The sequence below is a fragment of the Centroberyx affinis genome, unplaced genomic scaffold, assembly GCF_046629955.1.
Source record: "Centroberyx affinis isolate AG114_WGS23_722 - 3 ecotype Tasmania unplaced genomic scaffold, CSIRO-AGI_Caff_v1 ptg003696l_1, whole genome shotgun sequence".
Classification (NCBI taxonomy): domain Eukaryota; kingdom Metazoa; phylum Chordata; class Actinopteri; order Beryciformes; family Berycidae; genus Centroberyx; species Centroberyx affinis.
Window position 1 is genome coordinate 69,204 of NW_027281589.1, and position 19,113 is coordinate 88,316.

At 37.7% G+C, this 19,113-nt stretch overlaps 2 protein-coding genes across 2 annotated transcripts; both read right to left on the reverse strand.

Annotated features, from left to right (window-relative positions):
- Positions 1-603: 603 nt before the first annotated feature.
- On the reverse strand, positions 604-5,799 carry nppb (natriuretic peptide B). The gene is made up of 3 exons (XM_071540608.1): positions 5,785-5,799; positions 1,677-1,805; positions 604-972 (listed from the first exon to the last, which is right to left on the reverse strand). The coding sequence occupies exons 1-3, from the start codon at positions 5,797-5,799 to the stop codon at positions 604-606; spliced, it is 513 nt and encodes a 170-aa protein (XP_071396709.1).
- A 1,047-nt stretch (positions 5,800-6,846) lies between these two features.
- nppal (natriuretic peptide A-like) lies at positions 6,847-7,949 on the reverse strand. Its single transcript, XM_071540610.1, has 2 exons — positions 7,866-7,949; positions 6,847-7,152 (listed from the first exon to the last, which is right to left on the reverse strand). Exons 1-2 carry the CDS (start codon positions 7,947-7,949, stop codon positions 6,847-6,849), a joined length of 390 nt encoding a protein of 129 aa, XP_071396711.1.
- Positions 7,950-19,113: the final 11,164 nt, after the last annotated feature.

Consider the following 19,113-nt stretch of genomic DNA (forward strand, 5'->3'; position numbering starts at 1 on the left):
AAACATAAAATAAATGATGTTTTTATAGTTTTTTTTTATATTGGTGGTGGCTTGACTGGAAGTCATAGTTTTCCCACCTTATTATTTAGCACTACATCACTGGCTAGATCAAATAATTTGTTTTCTTAATGGGTTTCGTATTGGTTCTCAAGCATCTTTTTGCCCTGAAAAGTAATACCAATACAATCACCTCAACTTGGAGCTACTGTAGCCTGTAACTTACTGTATTAGAGTTACTGCAACTTACTGTTTCAGTACAGTACTGTTAACTTCCTGCATTGAAGTTACTGTAGCACTGTAACTTACAGCAGTGATTCTCAACCTTTTTCATATCAAGGACCCCTCATTCAGTCCACATTAGGGCCACGGACCCCCATTTGATGAGATTTTGTGTCTCAGACCCAAATCTCAGAATATTTTTATTGTTAAATATGATTTTGTCCAGAATTCCATGATGATTTGTATTGTATTATATATTATCTGTAGAGAGATAACAGTGAATCTATGACCAAAACAGTCATTTCTACATCTCTTTTCTTGTAAATGAAATAATGGTGAAGTTTAACAATTCATCAATTTGCTGGGGACCCCCTGGAACCCCTCTCAAGGACCCCTGGTGGTCCTCGGACCCCACGTTGAGAACCACTGACTTACAGTACTGGAGTCACTGTAGCGCTGTAACTTACTGTATCTGCCGACAGTATTGCAGCCCAGAGAGCTCATGGAGCCAATCCTGTCCATCCGTCGCCCGAAGCAGCCAGAGTTTTTCCTGGAGTTGTCGTTGCGGACGGCCTTCAGGTTCTTGGCCGAGAAAAACTCCCTGATCGTGGCCTCATCCAGTCCGGTTTGGGGCTGCTCCGCTTCTGCGTTCTCTTCCATGTTCAGGTTGGGAAGCCTTTCCCTCTCAGCAGGGACTCTCTGGTCCACCTCAGTCTGCTCAGGAATGGACTCTTCTAGCCTGTGAAGGAGCACCTGCAACATCCAGATAGAGAAACGTCAGGCTACAAAAGTCTTAAAAGTCTTAACTTAAAAGTGAATATTTAATGATGGTATTCATTTAGAGCTAAAAGGGTTAAAGGGTTGTCAAACATTTGCAGTAGTAACACTTTACTTTAAGTGCATTGTGATGCATTACAAGATTAAGACCATTAGAAGCATAAACCTTCTCTTACATTATAATCATCAGATAAACATCATCAGACAAACATCAGAAATTACATTACACATACACATACACAATTTAATGTCATGTCATGAACTATACAGTTGCATCATGCTCTTACATTTATCATGCAGCTCTCACAATGTGCTTATAATGCGTTTATAATGCCATATAATGACATTTGAGCACCACTTCAAGCAAAGTATTACCATATTTTCACATCACAGACCCCCAAATGGACACATATTAAACCACAGACCCCCATTGGATCAGATTTTGTCCCTTATGGGAAAATTTTAGTTGTTGATTTAGTATTGAGTTGTACAACTGTCTACAGTCTATGAGAGGAGATAACAGGGGTTAGAGTGACACCTGTGATCATGGTAGTCATTCTTATCCATTCTCTAACTGGGATCATTTCTAGTGAACTGTAGTGAAATTCAACTATTCCTCATGTGGCTGCCACCTCAAGGACCCCTAGGTGGGTCCCTGAACCACTTCTTTAGAGACTTACCTTTAAGATGTCAACATCATCATCGGTCAAGCCGTTGCTGTTGATGGGATACCCACTGAGATGCTGCAGGTTTAAGAGCAGGAGGAGGCTGTAGAGAGGAATGGAAGAAAGATGCATGTTTCTCAGTGTCTGTCCTGGTGGTGGATGAATGTTCTTTTTGCGTCTTTGCTTGGTAGCTGTTTGTATGCTTGACCCCACAGCAGCAGCTACTGGTCTTTTATACTTCAGTTTGACACGTAGAGCTATGCCAGGAATTGGACTCGCATTCCTGACACCTGATTATGATAACGCTAGCTGTCGGAAATTACTCCTTTTAAAGCTTTGTCTCTTAGATATGGGGCATAACTATGACATAGTCGCTTCCATGGGCTACTTTGGTTTAGAAACATGCTTTGACCCCACATCCCCCCCACCCCCCCAGCGTGGGACATTGTTGTCACTGAGCTACGGGAAGTCAGCGATTAGTAAACCAACAGACACCACCGAATTTAGTAACACTAAATTCGGTGGTGTACGTGCTTGTGGCAGTGTAGTGGTAAAGAGAGCCAGCCTTCAACCAGAGCAGAGCCGGCCCAAGCCTTTATGGGGCCCTGAGCAGAATTTGATTTGGGGGCCCCGCACCGCCCCGGCGCCGCCAATACTATTGACTATTGTCAACGCTTGATCATTTGCACACCTACTGTAAATCTAACACACCCATTATCAATTTTATTAGTTGTAGCTGTGTTGCTTACATCATACCAATGTCAGCCTGGCATGTTTTTACCCGTCTATGGTTTTTAATCTTAAAAGGTAGCAAACTCATAAGAGTGGTCTGGTGTTAATTTGCACTTTAATATTCAAAGTGATACAGTACTAAGTGGCATACTGAAAGTGGTGTACTGAAAAGTAACAAAATAAACCAGCAGACAATGCCTAAATGGTCTGTTATTCTTTTTTCTTTTAGTTACCTTGTAGGGCTATATTTTATTAAATAAGGAAATTAGTTTGGTTGTACTGTTCAGTAACTTGCAAAATAGTCTTAAAAACCGACATGAAAAAGAATCCCTGGATCGTGATCCTGCCTGAAAAAAATGCCATATTTTGCCATTTTGCCATATCGCCCAGATGCCCACCTGTAATGCAAACATACCTTTATCTTTCTGTTTTTTCTCATCTTCTGTTTTCTTCTTCTTTCTTTTCTCTGCTCCAGAAGGATATGTCCTTTTTTGCAACATTACTTTTTTTTTGCATCGACGCAGAGGAGAGGACTGTAACCTGCTTTTGTATGATTACCATTGACATAATACAATATATCACAAAAAAAACCAAAATTTCAAGCGCTCTTGGGGGCCCTAAGCAGCCACTTAGTTCGCTTATGCCTTGGGCCGGCCTTGAACCAGAGGAACCAAATAAATTCAAACCCCCACCCTGCTGAAGTGTCCTTAGGCAAGACACTGAATCCCTACCTAGAGGTGCCTAGAGGTGCTGTTCTGCAGCTGATGCTGACCTGTGACCTTCCTGTGGAGGAGGGCAAGAGAAGCGACTATTTCCCTACAGGGAGCAATAAAGTATCTCATTACATTCATATTATTGTGTCACTGCATCTAGGTAGGTAGGCCTATTTTACATACAAATGGTATTTACTGTAAGAACCTTAAAGTTTTGCTCACAGACTTATCCCACATTATGTTTTTTGATAAAGTGTTAGACACTTCTTATGGTAAACTACTGTATATTTCCCTTTGCCTCCCTTTTTCATAAATCCAGTCCTTTTTTTTTTTAGTTTTAACATTATTTTCCACGTGTTTGTAATGATTTTGGTGAAGCAGTCAAATTTTGTAAGGTTTATTCATATTATTGCAATCATTGGTAACACTTTACAATAAGGGTCACTAAGTTAAGGGTTAGTTCATGCTTAATAAGCATGAACTAACCCTTAATTAACAGTTAACTAATGTGTCTGGTAATCATTTACTAATGGTGTTCATGTTAACTAAGGTATTAATTTATACATTATTTATAAACTATTAAATAATGTATAAATTAATACCTTAGTTAACATGAACACCATTAGTAAATTACACATTAGTTAACTGTTAATATTAAGCATTAACTAACCCGTATTAAGCATTAACTAACCCTTAACTTAGTGACCCTTATTGTAAAGTGTTACCCAATCACTGCATATTGAAAAGTGGCTTTATGACCAAAACATTCAGAGACATAAATTCAATAGACCTCCAACCACTGTAAATTAAGTCTTAGTCTTAGTCTTAGTCTAAGACTGGTTAACCAGAATTAAAACGGTGTGGTTTTAGGTCTTTGGAATGAAACCCAGAATTTCATTGTAATGTAATCTTTATCCTAAGTAATGTAATATTTTCACTTTTATAATTGACAGTGGTTTTTATACATTTGTATACACTCATATGGTTTCACAAAAACTATCAAGCTACATTTGTGTGTGTTAATGGAGAGAACCTTGCATCAAGATTAATTACTGTAATCCAAGCATCACTGTATAAATGATCAGTGTGAGATTAGCAGTAAAAGCAAGTGGGGCTCGTTGCAGTCTAGTTGATATCTACTATTACTTCAGTCAATGTTGGTCATGATATTTAAGGATTTTTTTTTATTAAATTACATGTTCCTAGATGTGAATGTATAATTGTGTGAATGTAAATCACTCTTGGTAAAAACTCTTGGTAAATTAAGGTTTAACAAAGATGCTGGTCTCATAATTCCCCTCATACATTTTTTGATACAATCCAAAATATACTACAGGTTGAAACGATAAATGGAACAATTCCACTCAAAAACCAACATACCATAGCCTACATAAGAAGACACAGAGCAAAACACTTACAAACTAATTTATGTAACTGCATTATCATTATCATAGAAACTGCACAGACTTGCATAGAGAACTATTTCATATATTATGCAGACAGACCAAACTTTTAGATTGTCAAACGCAAAATAATATGTATGGCTCAGAAATGCATTTTTGAAATACTGCCGTCATGCACCAGGCTCATTTCAGTCAAGACAAGATGGTCCCGTTTTACTTAATGATATGCTTGGGTGTTAGAATCCTTAGGGCTATTAATAATCTATATATTTTGTATCCATTTGGCCAAAACACATGAATAAAATAACATGTTTTTAGTAATTTGACCAAGATACATTTCGTGTCTTTGCCATAGGCACAGAAATTGTTGAATGTCATAAGCAGGACTGTGCTCACTTCCACGTTTTGTTTTGTTTTTTTCATTCTTGGTACCTGAAAGACAAGTGTATTAGCCTACAAGTGCATTAATTTATGAATAAACAACGCCAACCATTTGTGATTTATCTTTCATAAGTTATTGTGTGATGGTAAGAGTAATTTTGTCACTAGCAAAGAAATATTTGCGCTGAATGGAGCTTTATTTAACACCCGAAAGCCGCGCGTAAAAGTACTTTTACGCACGCGTTTTTACGCACGCGGGCAGCCAAAGGGACTTTGGGCACTATAGCTGTTTCGTGCAGCTGTATCATGCTTATAGAACGGGGTATGCTTTCATACGTAAAACAATAACAATACCAATAGATTAACCATGTCAATGTCAATATAATGCTTTTTTTTCTAGATGCTTTCCAATCCGGTGATGGAGCCGAACTGGATCCAGTAGTCCTTGTCCAGCCAGAACCTTCAGATGTAATGGACTGTTATTTTAGGGTTTACTCTGAGTTTTTTTTTAATAACATGTAGTCTTTTCTAAGGTGGCAACATAGACAGTTCTTACCATAACTCCTTCATGTTAAACCGACTGACATATGGATTTCCCCATATCCCAGCAGATGCCAGTATTTATCAGAGACTTCATTCCATTGTGTTTTATAGCGGGAATGCCTGGTGTCTCTTATATAGAGCCGCTGCATTGACCACAGCAGAGATGTCAGCAAGCTATAGAAACAAAGTATGTCCATTTGGAGTGATGGCAAAACTGTGCGTAATTGTCTCGCTGGAGCAAACAATACTTAGGAGTCTGCATAGCCTTATTACTGTATCATTGTCATCTAGATCAGTAGTTTTCAATCAAACTGCGACCCAAGAGTATGCAGGTTTTCATTCCAGACTAACACTACAGCAGCTCATTTCACTGATTCCCCCACTTTAAAACTGACATCAAAACTTGATTATGAAAACATGATATGTCTGTTTCAAATCTCACACATATGGACTAAGTTGCAGTGTATTGCATCGTTAAAGTTCAGCGGAGGTGATGCATTTTCAGATGATGATGATGATGATGATGGTAATAACATCCCCACCCCAAAAATAACCCTAAAGTAAAGCTGAATTCCAACCATTCATAATTAAATCCCCTTCGACACTGAAAAAGAGTCCTTCTACTTTGAAAGGTGCCATCAGCATTTATGAAACAAGAAATAAATTCAACCACAAACTCAGATGTTATGCAAAATATTTGTTTTTACTTCAATAGTCTATTTCAAGCCAAGGCTACTTTATCTTACAAGGAAATAATAAATAAATACATTTACAATAATTTAGCAACAGTTCAGCGTTTTAATGTGGGGAGAGAAAAAAATGAAATCATAGTTCTGAATATGCCCAAATGAAAAGGAGAGACTTAAATAACCCCCCGCCGCTATAACGCCCTTGTAAACTCTCAGTCAATGCTTGGTGAGTTGCAGAGGTGGAGCTCCACTGTCTGTCTGGTCACGCTGATCTGCAGGAAAAAAAAAACCCACGTCGTCCACACCTGGTGACAAAAACACAAACCTGTCACAACACCAGCAAAGATAATTTTTTTGATGCATTTCTAAATTTCATCTTAAGTGGATGTCAAAATGCGTTTCATGAGGAAATTTAACAACCTTCCCCAGAAAAAAATCATTGCAAAAGATGATAGAATTCTACCAAGAATACACTTTTTGGAATGCGTAAAACAACCCAAATGTCTCTCTTGGCTTATCTTTACATGGGTGTTTAAATAAAAAACGTAGTTAAAAGTTGCCTTACACATCTTTAAAACCAAACTAGAGACATATATGGCATCTAAGATTCCATCAAACTCCATGAATTCCCCCTGTATGCTCCAGCAATGAATGAAGTCTATGCAAACAGGAGATTAAAAAGCTATCTTTCATTTCTCTGATTTCTACCTTTTTGTTTTGCGGTTCAGCATCCCAGCCCGCTGAAGGAGCCGATCCTCTCTAACCGGACCCCGAAGCAGCTCCTCAGCCCGCCCTTCTTGTACCGGCTCCACGAGCGCTTGGAGGTCCTCATGATGTCCTTGAGGAGACGCACGAGGGCGTTCTCCTTCGCCGCCAGCGCCGAGTTGGTCGGGTCGGAGTCCCACGGGTGCTCCTCCGCGGCGCCGAACGCCGCCTTGGCCGCGCTCACGTCTCTCCCCTCGACCTCCATCTCTTCGGAGGAATAATACGGCGCCGCGTCGCTCTCCGCTTCCAAAAGTTGCTTCAAAGTCTAAGGGAAAGAGACATAAAAAAAAAATAAAAAACGTGAAAATGATCAATAAGACAGGCAGTTTATTTTCCACTGCTGTAGTGGAAAATAAAAATGATGGGTTAATTATAACCTCCGGTTACACTTCAAGATATATTTTAAGTTACGTATTTTATGTTATTTTAAATTACTTTATTAAGTTACTTTAATTAAATTACTTTATTATTACAAAGACATTGGCATCCCGTCAAATAACCACCAATAAAGTTCTAATTCATTCCTTTATTCCCCTAAAGCAGTGGTTCTCAACCTTTTTCATATCAAGGACCCCTATTTAGTCCACATTAGAGCCACAGACCCCCAGATTTTGTCTCTCGGACCCAAATCTGAGAATATTTTTATTGTCAGATATGATTTTGTCCAGAATTCCATCACTATATGTATTGTAGGTAGAGGGATAACACAGAAACTATGATCAAAATAAAGTTTAACAATTCATCAATTTGCTGGGGACCCCCCTGGAATGCCCTCAAGGACCCCTGGTGGTCTCCGGACCCCACGTTGAGAACCACTGCCCTAAAGACCCTATCTTCATATAACTTAGCCTACATCATTTATAGTCTACAATACCTACTATAAAGTTTAGTCTAAATTTACATCATAGAGATTTACATCAGGCAAAAAAGGTGGATAAAATCTATTCTGCAGATAAAAGATAAGCTAGGTAAACTTACCTGTAGATCAGAAACTGGTTTGGCTCCGACTAAATTAAGCAGTAAAAGTACAGACAAACAGTAGAAGGAGATATTTGAATTCATTTTCTTGTGCAGTTTCCTCTGTTAGGATCAAATGGCGCGCGACTCAACCTGTACCCCCTCCTCTGTCTCGTGCCCTGCCTGTGCTCGTCAACGGTCGCCAGGTGCCGCCTTTATACACGGACCTGATTCCGTCACGAGGCCTGGGAAAATTGACGAAGGGTGACTAATATGCTGCGTTCACGTCACGTGGGAGTAACCCGTCGGAACGGCTTGACGGTTAAAAACGAGGACTTGGGAGGTGTTCGCGGGTTCAAACTCGTTCGAAGCTGACTCCTGATCAGCTTTTTCACACTTGACACACGTGAACTTGGTGAGAATACACTTGAGTTTATGTTTTATAGCAAACCAAAAAATCCAGTATGTAGCTGTTTACTGTCTTGGCATTTTACGAGTTGTGCTCACAAAATGACTTATGAGATGAAAATTGTGATGAATTTTATCTGAAATTAATATATCATGACGACATAGTTCCCAAGTAATATCGACAAATAGCCTACTCTGTGTGAATGAAAATAATTTGACTCAAAGCTCCACCTGAATTGACATGTGATTAACACTGTGGCACCAAGAGAGCAACCCAATTACAGGTTAAGTGTCAAGCCTCACAGGTAGCAGTGGATAATTCCAAGTGGCTTCCAAGTGCTGAGTTGTGGTGTATGGAAGCCCATTTCCGCCAGTGTGATGAACAAAAAAAAGATCCTGTAAGTCATTATAATGAGAAACTTTCTCAAAATAATGACTTTGTATCTAAAATAATGACTTTGTATCTCAAAATAATGAGAAACTTTTTCAAAATAATGAATTAGTATCTCAAAATAATGACTTTGTATCTCAAAATAATGAGTTAGTATCCCAAAATAATGAGAAACGTTCTCAAAATAATGAATTAGTATCTCAGAATAATGAGAAACTTTACAAAGTCATTATTTTGAGAAAGTTTCTCATTATTTTGAGATACTAACTCATTGTTTTTAGATATTAAGTCGTTATTTTGAGAAAGTTTCTCACTATTTTGAGATACTAAGTCAAAATATTGAGAAAGTTTCTCATTATTTTGAGATACTAAGTCATTATTTTGAGAAAGTTTCTCATTTTGAGATACTAAGTCATTATTTTGAGATACTAAGTCATTATTTTGAGAAAGTTTCTCATTATTTTGAGATACTAAGTCATTATTTTGAGATACTAAGTCATTATTTTGAGATATTAAGTCATTATTCTGAGAAAGTTTCTCATTATTTTGACTTACAGGACCGTTTTTTTCCCCATCACACTGGCAGAAATGGGCTTCCACAGTGGTGACAAAATCATTGGACCAAATGAAGTCATTCTAGCTATTCTTGTCTGGCCCAGTCAAGGACAATGTTTACCTGCTCTTTTTACGTCATTTGAAGTTAGTGTTGTTCATATTTGCTCGGAAATCGTTAACTAGCTCTTTTTTTTAAGAAGTAAAATGTGAGGAGGAGCACTCACCGCTGTCACTGATGTTGCATGTCGCTGCCTTTTGCAGTGTCATTATTCTGACTAGCAAAAAATGTATAAAAACCACAGTGATATTCAACCATGTGTAGCAAACAGACAGACTCTAATGCATGTAGATAGACAGTGCACTCAGCCAATCACAAATAGTGACCAAGATGCAAATATGCTGTAACTACTCAAGAGTGAATGGTGAAGTGTTGAAGTCATTTATTTCAATTCAACATGCTTGCCTCCCGCGTAACAGAAATATAAGTTTGCAGAGTGACAGAGGGTACAGTGCAGTGTTGTGTTATATGCTCTCTTTCAACAAAAGCTGCTCCAAACTCTAAGGCAGCGGTTCTCAACGTGGGGTCCGGGGACCACCAGGGGTCCTTGAGGGGGTTCCAGGGGGTCCCCAACAAATTGATGAATTGTTAAACTTCAGCATCATTTCACTTACAAGAAGTTAACACAATTAGAGAATGTAGAAGAATGACTGGTTTGATCATAGTTTCACTGTTATCTCTCTACCTACAATACAGATAGTCATGGAATTCTGGACAAAATCATTTCTAACAATAAAAAATATTCTCAGATTTGGGTCCAAGAGACAAAATCTCATCAGATGGGGGTCCGTGGCTCTAATGTGGACTAAATTAGGGGTTCTTGATATGAAAAAGGTTGAGAATCACTGTTCTAAGGGATAGAAAAAAAACCTTGTGTTAATTAAAAATTTGACAACTTTAAGGTATGTCCTAACAGATTTAAGTGACTTAGTGGTAAATAAAAAAGATGGATTAACTATGACCTCTAGTTGGTGACCATCATAAGGCAAACAACAACAGTATAAACAAACATCAATCGTACTTACTGGAATTCATATTCAGATTATATAATAATTATATCCAATTATATTCTCAGAAAAGCTTTGATTCTTCTTTGCTGCGTGTTTCTTTCTTTCCTCTTAAAAAACCCCATCATCTCCGCTCACTGTCAAGTCGCCACTTTATTATTGGAGATACTTACAAATCAGTTCCAAGAATATAATTCCCACTCTCCACAACTCATTTTTCACTTTGACAACGTGTTAAAGGCACCTCTGTCTCTCTCTCTCTCTCTCCTCCCTCTCTCCCAGATCGCCTTTTCAAGTTAAATTGACTTTGGCATTTGTTTTGCATGGATACTGCGTACTGTCCTGTGATATTAATGATGAGGATAAAATCAGCAAATTGCCAATGCCATTGTAGTCATGGACACAGAGAATGATCTGTTTACCACTACTTCAGGCTACTGCTATGTAATGGTGATGGGATAAGCTCCGGGGCTTGTTGCTGAAGCTTAAAGCACAGTATGGAGCATTATGCCATAACACAACCTATCATTTTCAATACATTTTTCCAATGGTCACTATGATTCAATATAAAGGAGTGATAAGAGTTCACAGTATAGCCTTAGGTATATGGCATTGAACTGAGTGGAATTCTATTTGATTTTGTGCTGATCTAAAATGACGCAGGATTATGAGGTGTGTCATGTTAATATATTTTGGTAGCCTGCTTTTTTCATTGGCGTTTCATCATTATGATATTTGTTGAAATCACCCACTTAACCAACATATTGTCTTTGCAAAGATGATATTTTAGATCAAAAATAATATCCCAACTTGGGTTGCGGGGTTACTGATGGCAGGCGGCACTGAGTTGGGTTGAAATGCAATATTTTCTGAAATTCTCCTGCTTCCCATTAAGATGGCTCAAATGTGACAAAAGATTTGTTTTCTTCCACCCTCAAATACCCCAGTAACGATGTCAATTCTATGTTTACAACGTCAACTATGGGAGAAACAACAACAAAACTACAAAAACCCACACAGCAGGGCTTTTATTGTGAAGCGCTCATAGGAAGTGACAAACAGTGCAAACTATAGTTTTTCCGGGTGCAAGGTTACGGTTGTGAAAAGGCAAACTGCTCAATACTACAAAGATGCAATACAATCTGAACCAACAGGTTGATGTTATAAGAGGATATAATAAAAAAATTCAAATATTCAAATTCAGTTGAAATATACTTTTGTTATTGTTGTGCTATTTTGCCAGGATTTCACGTTAACTCCTGCATTCTTCTATTTAAATTATGCTTATTGTAAAGTAGAGTTTATTGAGATGCCACTGAAATAACTTGTTATATAGGTTATGAGCCAAATATATTTATTTATCTAGCAGGTGACATCAAATGTTTTTTTTTTTTTTTTCCCCCATTTGGCCTCGAAATTGATCTACAACCATACTAACCAATTTTAAAAAAAAATCAATATTAGCACCAAAGAGCTCAAGCAAAGCCGGGAATCCCTTATTTGGCCAAAAGACTATGTGTTCGGATGAGAATATCAGGCTATTATTTTGATGCTCATATCCACCGATTTCTTTGTGATCCGGATGATCCTATGCATCAAATGAATCTGTATTACATCTGTATACAAATTAGTCATTTGAATAACACTGTATCGACAGAATTACACACACCTGACCGCCTGAACATATCAAATGTATTTTCAGCAAGTATTAGTCTGTGTTATGGCAAGGTTGTATACTGGCTCAAGTAGTGCTGAAAGCAGAACTGTGGTTGATCAAACACATCTGACAGATTAAGTGTGTGGCAGGTGTAACCATGCTTTTCTCACGTCTCATAAATCTACCATGGTATCACAGACCCCCAAATATACACAGATTTGGCCATGGATCCCCATTTGATCAGATGTAGTCCTAGAGACCCATATGGGAAGATTTTAGTTGTTGCTGGTTTAGCGTTGAATTGCAGAACTGTCACTCAACACTGTACATGGGGAGATGCAAAAGACTTTGCAGTCTTTGCAATCTCCTGGAGGTCCATTGGAGATAGTAAATTATTGCTGTACTGTAGCTATAACAACTGGGCTAGAAAAAGAGAGATACCTGAAAAAGATTGTGGTGTGGATGTAGGTCAATTCTGATAAGTAAAAGTGTCTGATAAGGTAGACTTGTTCCTAGATTACTGTGACACAGTAAACTGACTTGTCTTTAGCCCTAGTCTAGGGTGACCACATTTTCAAACCCCCAAACCGGGACCCTTAAGTGTCCTGCACGTTCATGCACGCGCACATGTATGCGCTTATGCACGCACCATAGGTGTTTTCATCAGGATGGGGGACAATTATTTCAGCGCTTAGCACACCTAGTGACTGCACCTTTCAACACCATGGACAGCACCTCAGCAAACCAAAAATGATGTTTTGTCTCCAAAAATCCACCAAAACATTCAGACGTGTGGTGCATTGTTTATGTTTTTTGATTGGGTTAGGTAATAATGAGCGGGACAGAACATGATAAACATCTATGTAAGCGCTGAAAACAAGTATAATACTATTATTATTATTTTAATTGTGGTGAAAACCGGGACAATTAGGTAGTGAATGTTGAAAACCGGGACATTTTAGTGTTTTACAGATATTTGTCGGGACTAGGGACACCCATCTTGAAACCGGGACAATCCCGGACAAACCGGGACGTCTGGTCACCGTATCCTAGGTTACTGTGACACTGTAAACTGTCTTGTCTTTAGCCCTAGTCTCTACTCCAAAACACTCAGAGTTGTAGCTTGAGAAGACTCAGCTCAGTTAACCTGAACAAACTGTTAGCTAGCTAACTAGCCAGCAAGCTCATTTAGCAAAGCAACCAATATTGTGACTTCTAGCCACTGATTGATTGACTGATTGATTTTATTGGATACAGAAGACAATGAATCCAAGGGATAACATGTAAAAGTGAGAACACTTATTTCCAACATGGTCCCTGATGTCAGAAAAACAGGACAGACATACACACATACACACATAACATCCATAGAATCCTCTAAAACAAGCAACAAAAAATCCAAAGACACGATCGCATTGCATTGTGGTATACAGGAGAAATTGTAGGGCACATCGTCCGTTCATTACAATTTGCAGTATATTGTGGGTATTTCATAGTGAACTATATGGGGAACCAAATTAACCGCTGAGAACTCGGACACTCACTATGTAGTGCACTATTTCTGTACTACCATACCACCTACCATCTTAAACCATAGGGAAATTGATTGAATCCCCCTCAAGGACCCCACTTTGGGAACCACTGCTATACACGGTAATGTGTGATATACGTAAGTATGGGGTCTGACGTCAGTGTGACTTTTAACCTACTATATTCCTCTCATTTCAAAATTCTATTCCTCAGTTCAGCGAGCTCCGTCGTTTAGATGATGAGGCGCTTATGTTCTAATTAAGGCCTTTAATGAGGGGGAACCGGTGTGAAGGCGGATTACACATTCTTCATCTGAGTGACAGTTAAGTGGTTGAAATGTCAGGCGGTCTAACCGACTTGCTGGGTTGTGAAAACCACCAAATCGCATGTTTCAGTTGTAAAGCTTTAGAAACCTACAGGCAATTTGCAATAAATTGTGAACTGATGAAATACTGTTACAACCTGTCCACTTACAACAGAGCATGGTCATAATAACCCACCCGCTCAAGCTAAATTAATACGAAACAGTATTTGAGTTTGAGATTGCTTTCATGTGGATGCCAGGGGGAGGGAGGATTAGGGCTGGGCGATATGGTTGAAATCAATATCATGATAATCATAAGGATTTTTCTCGATATCAATATATATCACGATATGGTTCATGTATGCAAAATCACGTTGAATAATCAAATGAATTTTCATCTCATTGAACCGAATGATAATGTTAGGTGTGGTGTCAAACAAAACTGAAATTTTCAAATAATATTCCTACCATACCTCATTTTATGAGAGTTTTTAAGTAAAATTTGCTTGTCATCATCAATTTAGACAGAAGAAATGTGTGTCACGATCATGATATGATTCCACTGAAAGATGATAAACGATAATATTGAATTATCGCCCAGCCCTAGGGAGGATATCAACTCAGAAAAGGGTCAAATAAAATCTGCAGTTTAATAGTATGTAAAATTATCTAATACAAACAATTCTTACCAACAGAAACTGAAGTTCAGAGTTCAGGCAATTTTACTATTTTAAGACTAATACCAATACCAATATTTTTGGCTTGAATCTGCCGATAGCTGACATTTGCGTTGATATCTATTTATCTGGATATCTTTAAATTTGACCGTGTTCATGCCCAAAATTTAAAAAAAAAATCCAAATATGTTATATAAATAAATAAATATGTATATGTAGTGTTTTGTGGTGTGGAAAAGCCTCTAAAACAGCATTTAGACCATGGAACACAAACTCTACATTGAAACCCAGGTTAATAACAATACCAACAATAATAATAAAACATATTCATGCACACTTTTGTGAAATGTGATCAAAATATGTTATTAGAATCAAGACAGATTAAGGGTTTCCCATAGACAACCAGTGTAGTATTTAGGGCTGAACGATTTTGAAATAATATCTAATTGCGATTATTTTGACTGATATTGCAATTGCGATATTATTTGCGATATTAGAGAGAATGATAATTTTTACATCATTATTCTCCTTTTCATTGAAAAACGGGGATCTGTAGCAAACAAAGATGTTTTCTTAAGTCTGTAGAATATGATGTGTAGGCCAGGACATCTCTGCAGCACGACAATATTTAATTTAAAATGGTATTTTGACACACATTTTGCCTTTAACAAATATTGCGTACCTAGTAGTATTCATCGCGATATTTATGTAATCAATCAAACTGCATCATATTGGAGCTGAACAAAACTGATTGGGCCATATCTGGTTTTTAAGGAAAGTGCCAACGTAAGGCAAACCGAAATGTTGGTGTAAACCTAATTCAAATAGTCACTGGACATCAAGGCAAAAAGAACCATAAGCGAGTGGGTCACTTTCTGATCTGGTAGCTGTTATGGCCACATATGACAGTACTACAAAGTCAAGTTAGGAGAGCTCCTATTCTTGCCAGAAAAAAAAAAAAGCCTGGAATGTTCTCTATTATATTCTGCCCTGAGGCCTGAGTCAATTTGGCATGATAGCCCTTGAGTTGAGAAGCTGGTGAAATGTCAATTAGTCGCCCTCCACCTCCACGCGATGTGCTCAGCTTCACTGGGTCCAGGGCCTAATCGCTCATCATTTACCCCTGGCCCCCGTCTTGTTGGTGGCAGGGCACTCTTGGGGGGTGGGGGGGGTGGGGGGGGTGTTGGGCGAGAAAGCCGATGCATGCAAATAAGCATACAAACACACATTTGAAATGAGCACACAGACGCCTCTCAAACAAACATGGAAATATCAGATATCACAAAAGCATAGCAGCTTAATCTGGAAGTGGACAGCTGCTGAATTCACGTTGCAATGTTCACACCCACCTAAACTAGGTGCTGTAGCCTGCTTTTACTCAAGGAGTTCAACCTCCTTTTTTTTCTTTTCTTTTTTTTTCTTTTTTATTGATTTTTAAATTTAACAAACACATACACACCTCTCAACATAAACAACAGAAAAACAAAAAACCCCCAGAAAAATCCCACCCCAAACCAACAACAGATGCTGCAATATCTAAAAGTTAAATAGAAAGGAAAAACAAGTTAAAAAATAAATAAATAAATAAAACATTTAAAAAAACAATAATACTAACCCAAATAACAGACTGGGAGAGTTCATAACCTAATTCTTTCTTGGTTTGGGGCAGTACTGTAGTAGTTTAACTAAGAGTTATTTTATAAAGATAAAGATGAGTGTAACTGTTATGTATGTATTTGTGCTTGATGTCACTGTTTTGGTCATCTTGGGAGGATGGGTGATATGTTGGGGAGTGGGGGAGGGATGGGGATTACACTGGAATTATTTCATATGTTGATTCTGTGATTTGTAAAATGCAAAATTACAATAAACAGAAGTTTAAAAAAACAAAAAAACAATAATAAATATACATAAATTGTACAGGAATACGACAGATGGAGCAATCAGCCATCGCCTTCCAGGGACCAACAAGTAGGTCAAAGTCTCTGTAGGAAAGAATGCAAAGGTTTCCAGAGTCTCCAGAATTTGTCCGATTTCCAATTGATTTGTCCAATTTCTCCAGAGGGAGAAGGGCCAATATCCACATAATATCATAATATCACATAATATCCACATGCCGACTGTAGGGACCAACGCAGCAAGATACACCTTTTAGCCAAAAATAAAAGAATTATTAACAGAGATTTGGTGTCTGTATCAAAAAGACTGTCCGGAGTATGGTTTAACAGGTAAAAAGAAGAAGTCAGTGTAAACCGTTTACCGGTAACCTCCTGGATCACAGACTGGACCTCTTTCCAAAATGTCTGGATGCGGTCACAAGACCAAAACAGATGGATAAACGTACCTTTGTGTGTTTTACATTTATAGCAGAGGTTTGAGCTGTTGGGGAACATTTTCTGGAGGCGAATAGGCGTAAAATAAGTCCTATGGAAAAATTTTAACCTCCTTTTTAACACTAGAACTACCAAGGCAGTCATTTTGACCATTTTTAAATTTTGCAATGTAATAACTTTGCTGAAATAAAACCCATGTAACTATAGGACCCTGACTTTTCCTTAATGTGTGTATATTTTATTATAACATTGTTATTTTATTAAAATTACAAAACACAAAAGAGTTCTGAGTATTTCTACCTTGAATGGCCAAAACGGTCATATTGACCGTATGCATTATAGATGGTGTATAATTTCAGTGTTTGCTACTTTTTCCCGCTCTTGAAGATCCACGTCACCGTTGCCTAGCAACTATTTTTTCTAGCTGACTGTTTTGGCCATTTTGGGGTATATGCCTTTCATACGTGTCCATAAAGGTTTTTACTATGCATTGAAATGCATATTGGTGATGTTTTTATAAGTTATTGTTCCAAGGATGAATGAATTTGTTTTTATTTTACAAAGAAAATAATAGAATATTGATCTAATTCGAATTTGTATCTGTAATTACAATAGCAGGTTCTGTGGCTGTCGATTAACTAATACATTTTGACATTCATTCGAATTAAAATTTTGTGTCCTGATCTTTATTATTACCTATCCTAACATTACAGATCCATTTATTCTTAGATTTTCTATTGATTATTGAAATTATATGCAAATAATGTATGAACGGTCAGAATGACCGCTACGGCCATTCTAGTAGTTATAGAATTCCATAAGTGGTATCAAATTGATGTAAGTTATATCAAAATAATGTCTTTTAAAGGAGAAAAAGATTTAAAGAGAGAAAAAAAAGAATGATTTACTGAAAATCTAATTGACTTTCATTTCAATTGGTGGTTGTTTTTCTTATGATTCCTTACTGAAGATCATAGTTTACCCACCTTTTAATTTATCACTGAGTAATGAGTGCTCAGTTAGCTCAGTGTCTATTTGTGTGGGTTAGTGTGACTGAAGATGGCACCTTTCTAGTAATGTTTGACTCGAGGCAGAAGGTGACGATTTTTCCTCCATTTCCTTCTTCTTTCATCAACGTCCTGCTTGGACCACAACTTCTCTAATATGACACACCATTCAAATATGCTAATGATAACACTCAGGATAGCAATAACTGCATCATGGCTATGACACATTTGCTGACGCTTCAACCCAAACCTTCATTCCTTGACACTTCAACCTATTTCAACACAATGCGCAGCAATATGTGATGTATGCAGGGAATGTGGCACCTGATAAGTGATGGGACATAGGGACGGACAGTCGGTCATAGATATTCGCATCTAAGCCTTCCTGTCAGCACTGTTCCAGCACTTCCTCCCTTCACTAGATTATCTTATCACCAACACATTGCTGAAAGAATACCCAGCTATCCTTGCCTAACTGTCTTGCCCAAGCAGAACATCATCTTAACTTTCTATGAAACGTAAAACAAAAGCCTTAAGTGTCATTTTTGTAATTCTAGTCAATTAAAATATAGTGAAATTAAACTAGTCCTCATTTTGCTGGAGACCCCCTGGGACCTTCTCAAGGACCTCTACTTTTTTGTGTATTTATTTTCATGTAATTTTAACCTGTAAAATGTAATAAAAGGCTGGATACATTCCAGACTAATGAGTCAAACATGTAATCAAACCTTTTAATGTAATACATTTCCAATGATGTAATCAAATATTCAGATTGATACTGTATTTCTATTTGCTAATGTAGTGCACTGGCAATTATTATGTTGTAAGGGGTGTCACCATTTTCTTAAAAAATATAACATCAGTCTTAATACATTATGTTCCAATTTATTACATTACATCATCAATCCATATAGATATTTTATTACATTTTGACCAATTATTAAATTATCCATCAGTTATTACATTATCAGTTCCTACAAAGGTTTTCCCAAGTTTACAGTTGGAACATTGAAAAAACATATTTTATTGTTGTTGGTAGAACTCATTCAATAGCTTCAGGACTACACAGAAGCTATTGTAAAAGCCAGTTGTCAATGATCACTAGGTTTTGACTCCCTGAGAAATTAAATGCTGCTTCTAAATTTTGTTCCTCCCTTGTGTGTTAACGCACAATTTTCATGTGTCTCCAATGTTGGGTTTAAATGAAGTTTCTGACCTCAGTGTGGGGTCACTGCCCACAAAGGTTCTTGCTTTCTTTCCTTTTTGACTCTTCCTCCAGTTCACAGCTCATTCATTTCCACTTTTAGCCAATCATTGACATTCGCGCCAAAAATAGCTGTCG

Excerpts from the sequence above, each read along its gene's own strand:
- nppb (XM_071540608.1), bottom strand. Across the intron at positions 973-1,676 it reads ATGATGTTGACATCTTAAAG|GTGCTCCTTCACAGGCTAGA; the intron begins GTAAGTCTCTAA and ends TGGATGTTGCAG.
- nppal (XM_071540610.1), bottom strand. The coding sequence starts at position 7,949 with ATGAATTCAAATATCTCCTTCTACTGTTTGTCTGTACTTTTACTGCTT. Across the intron at positions 7,153-7,865 it reads AACCAGTTTCTGATCTACAG|ACTTTGAAGCAACTTTTGGA; the intron begins GTAAGTTTACCT and ends TCTTTCCCTTAG.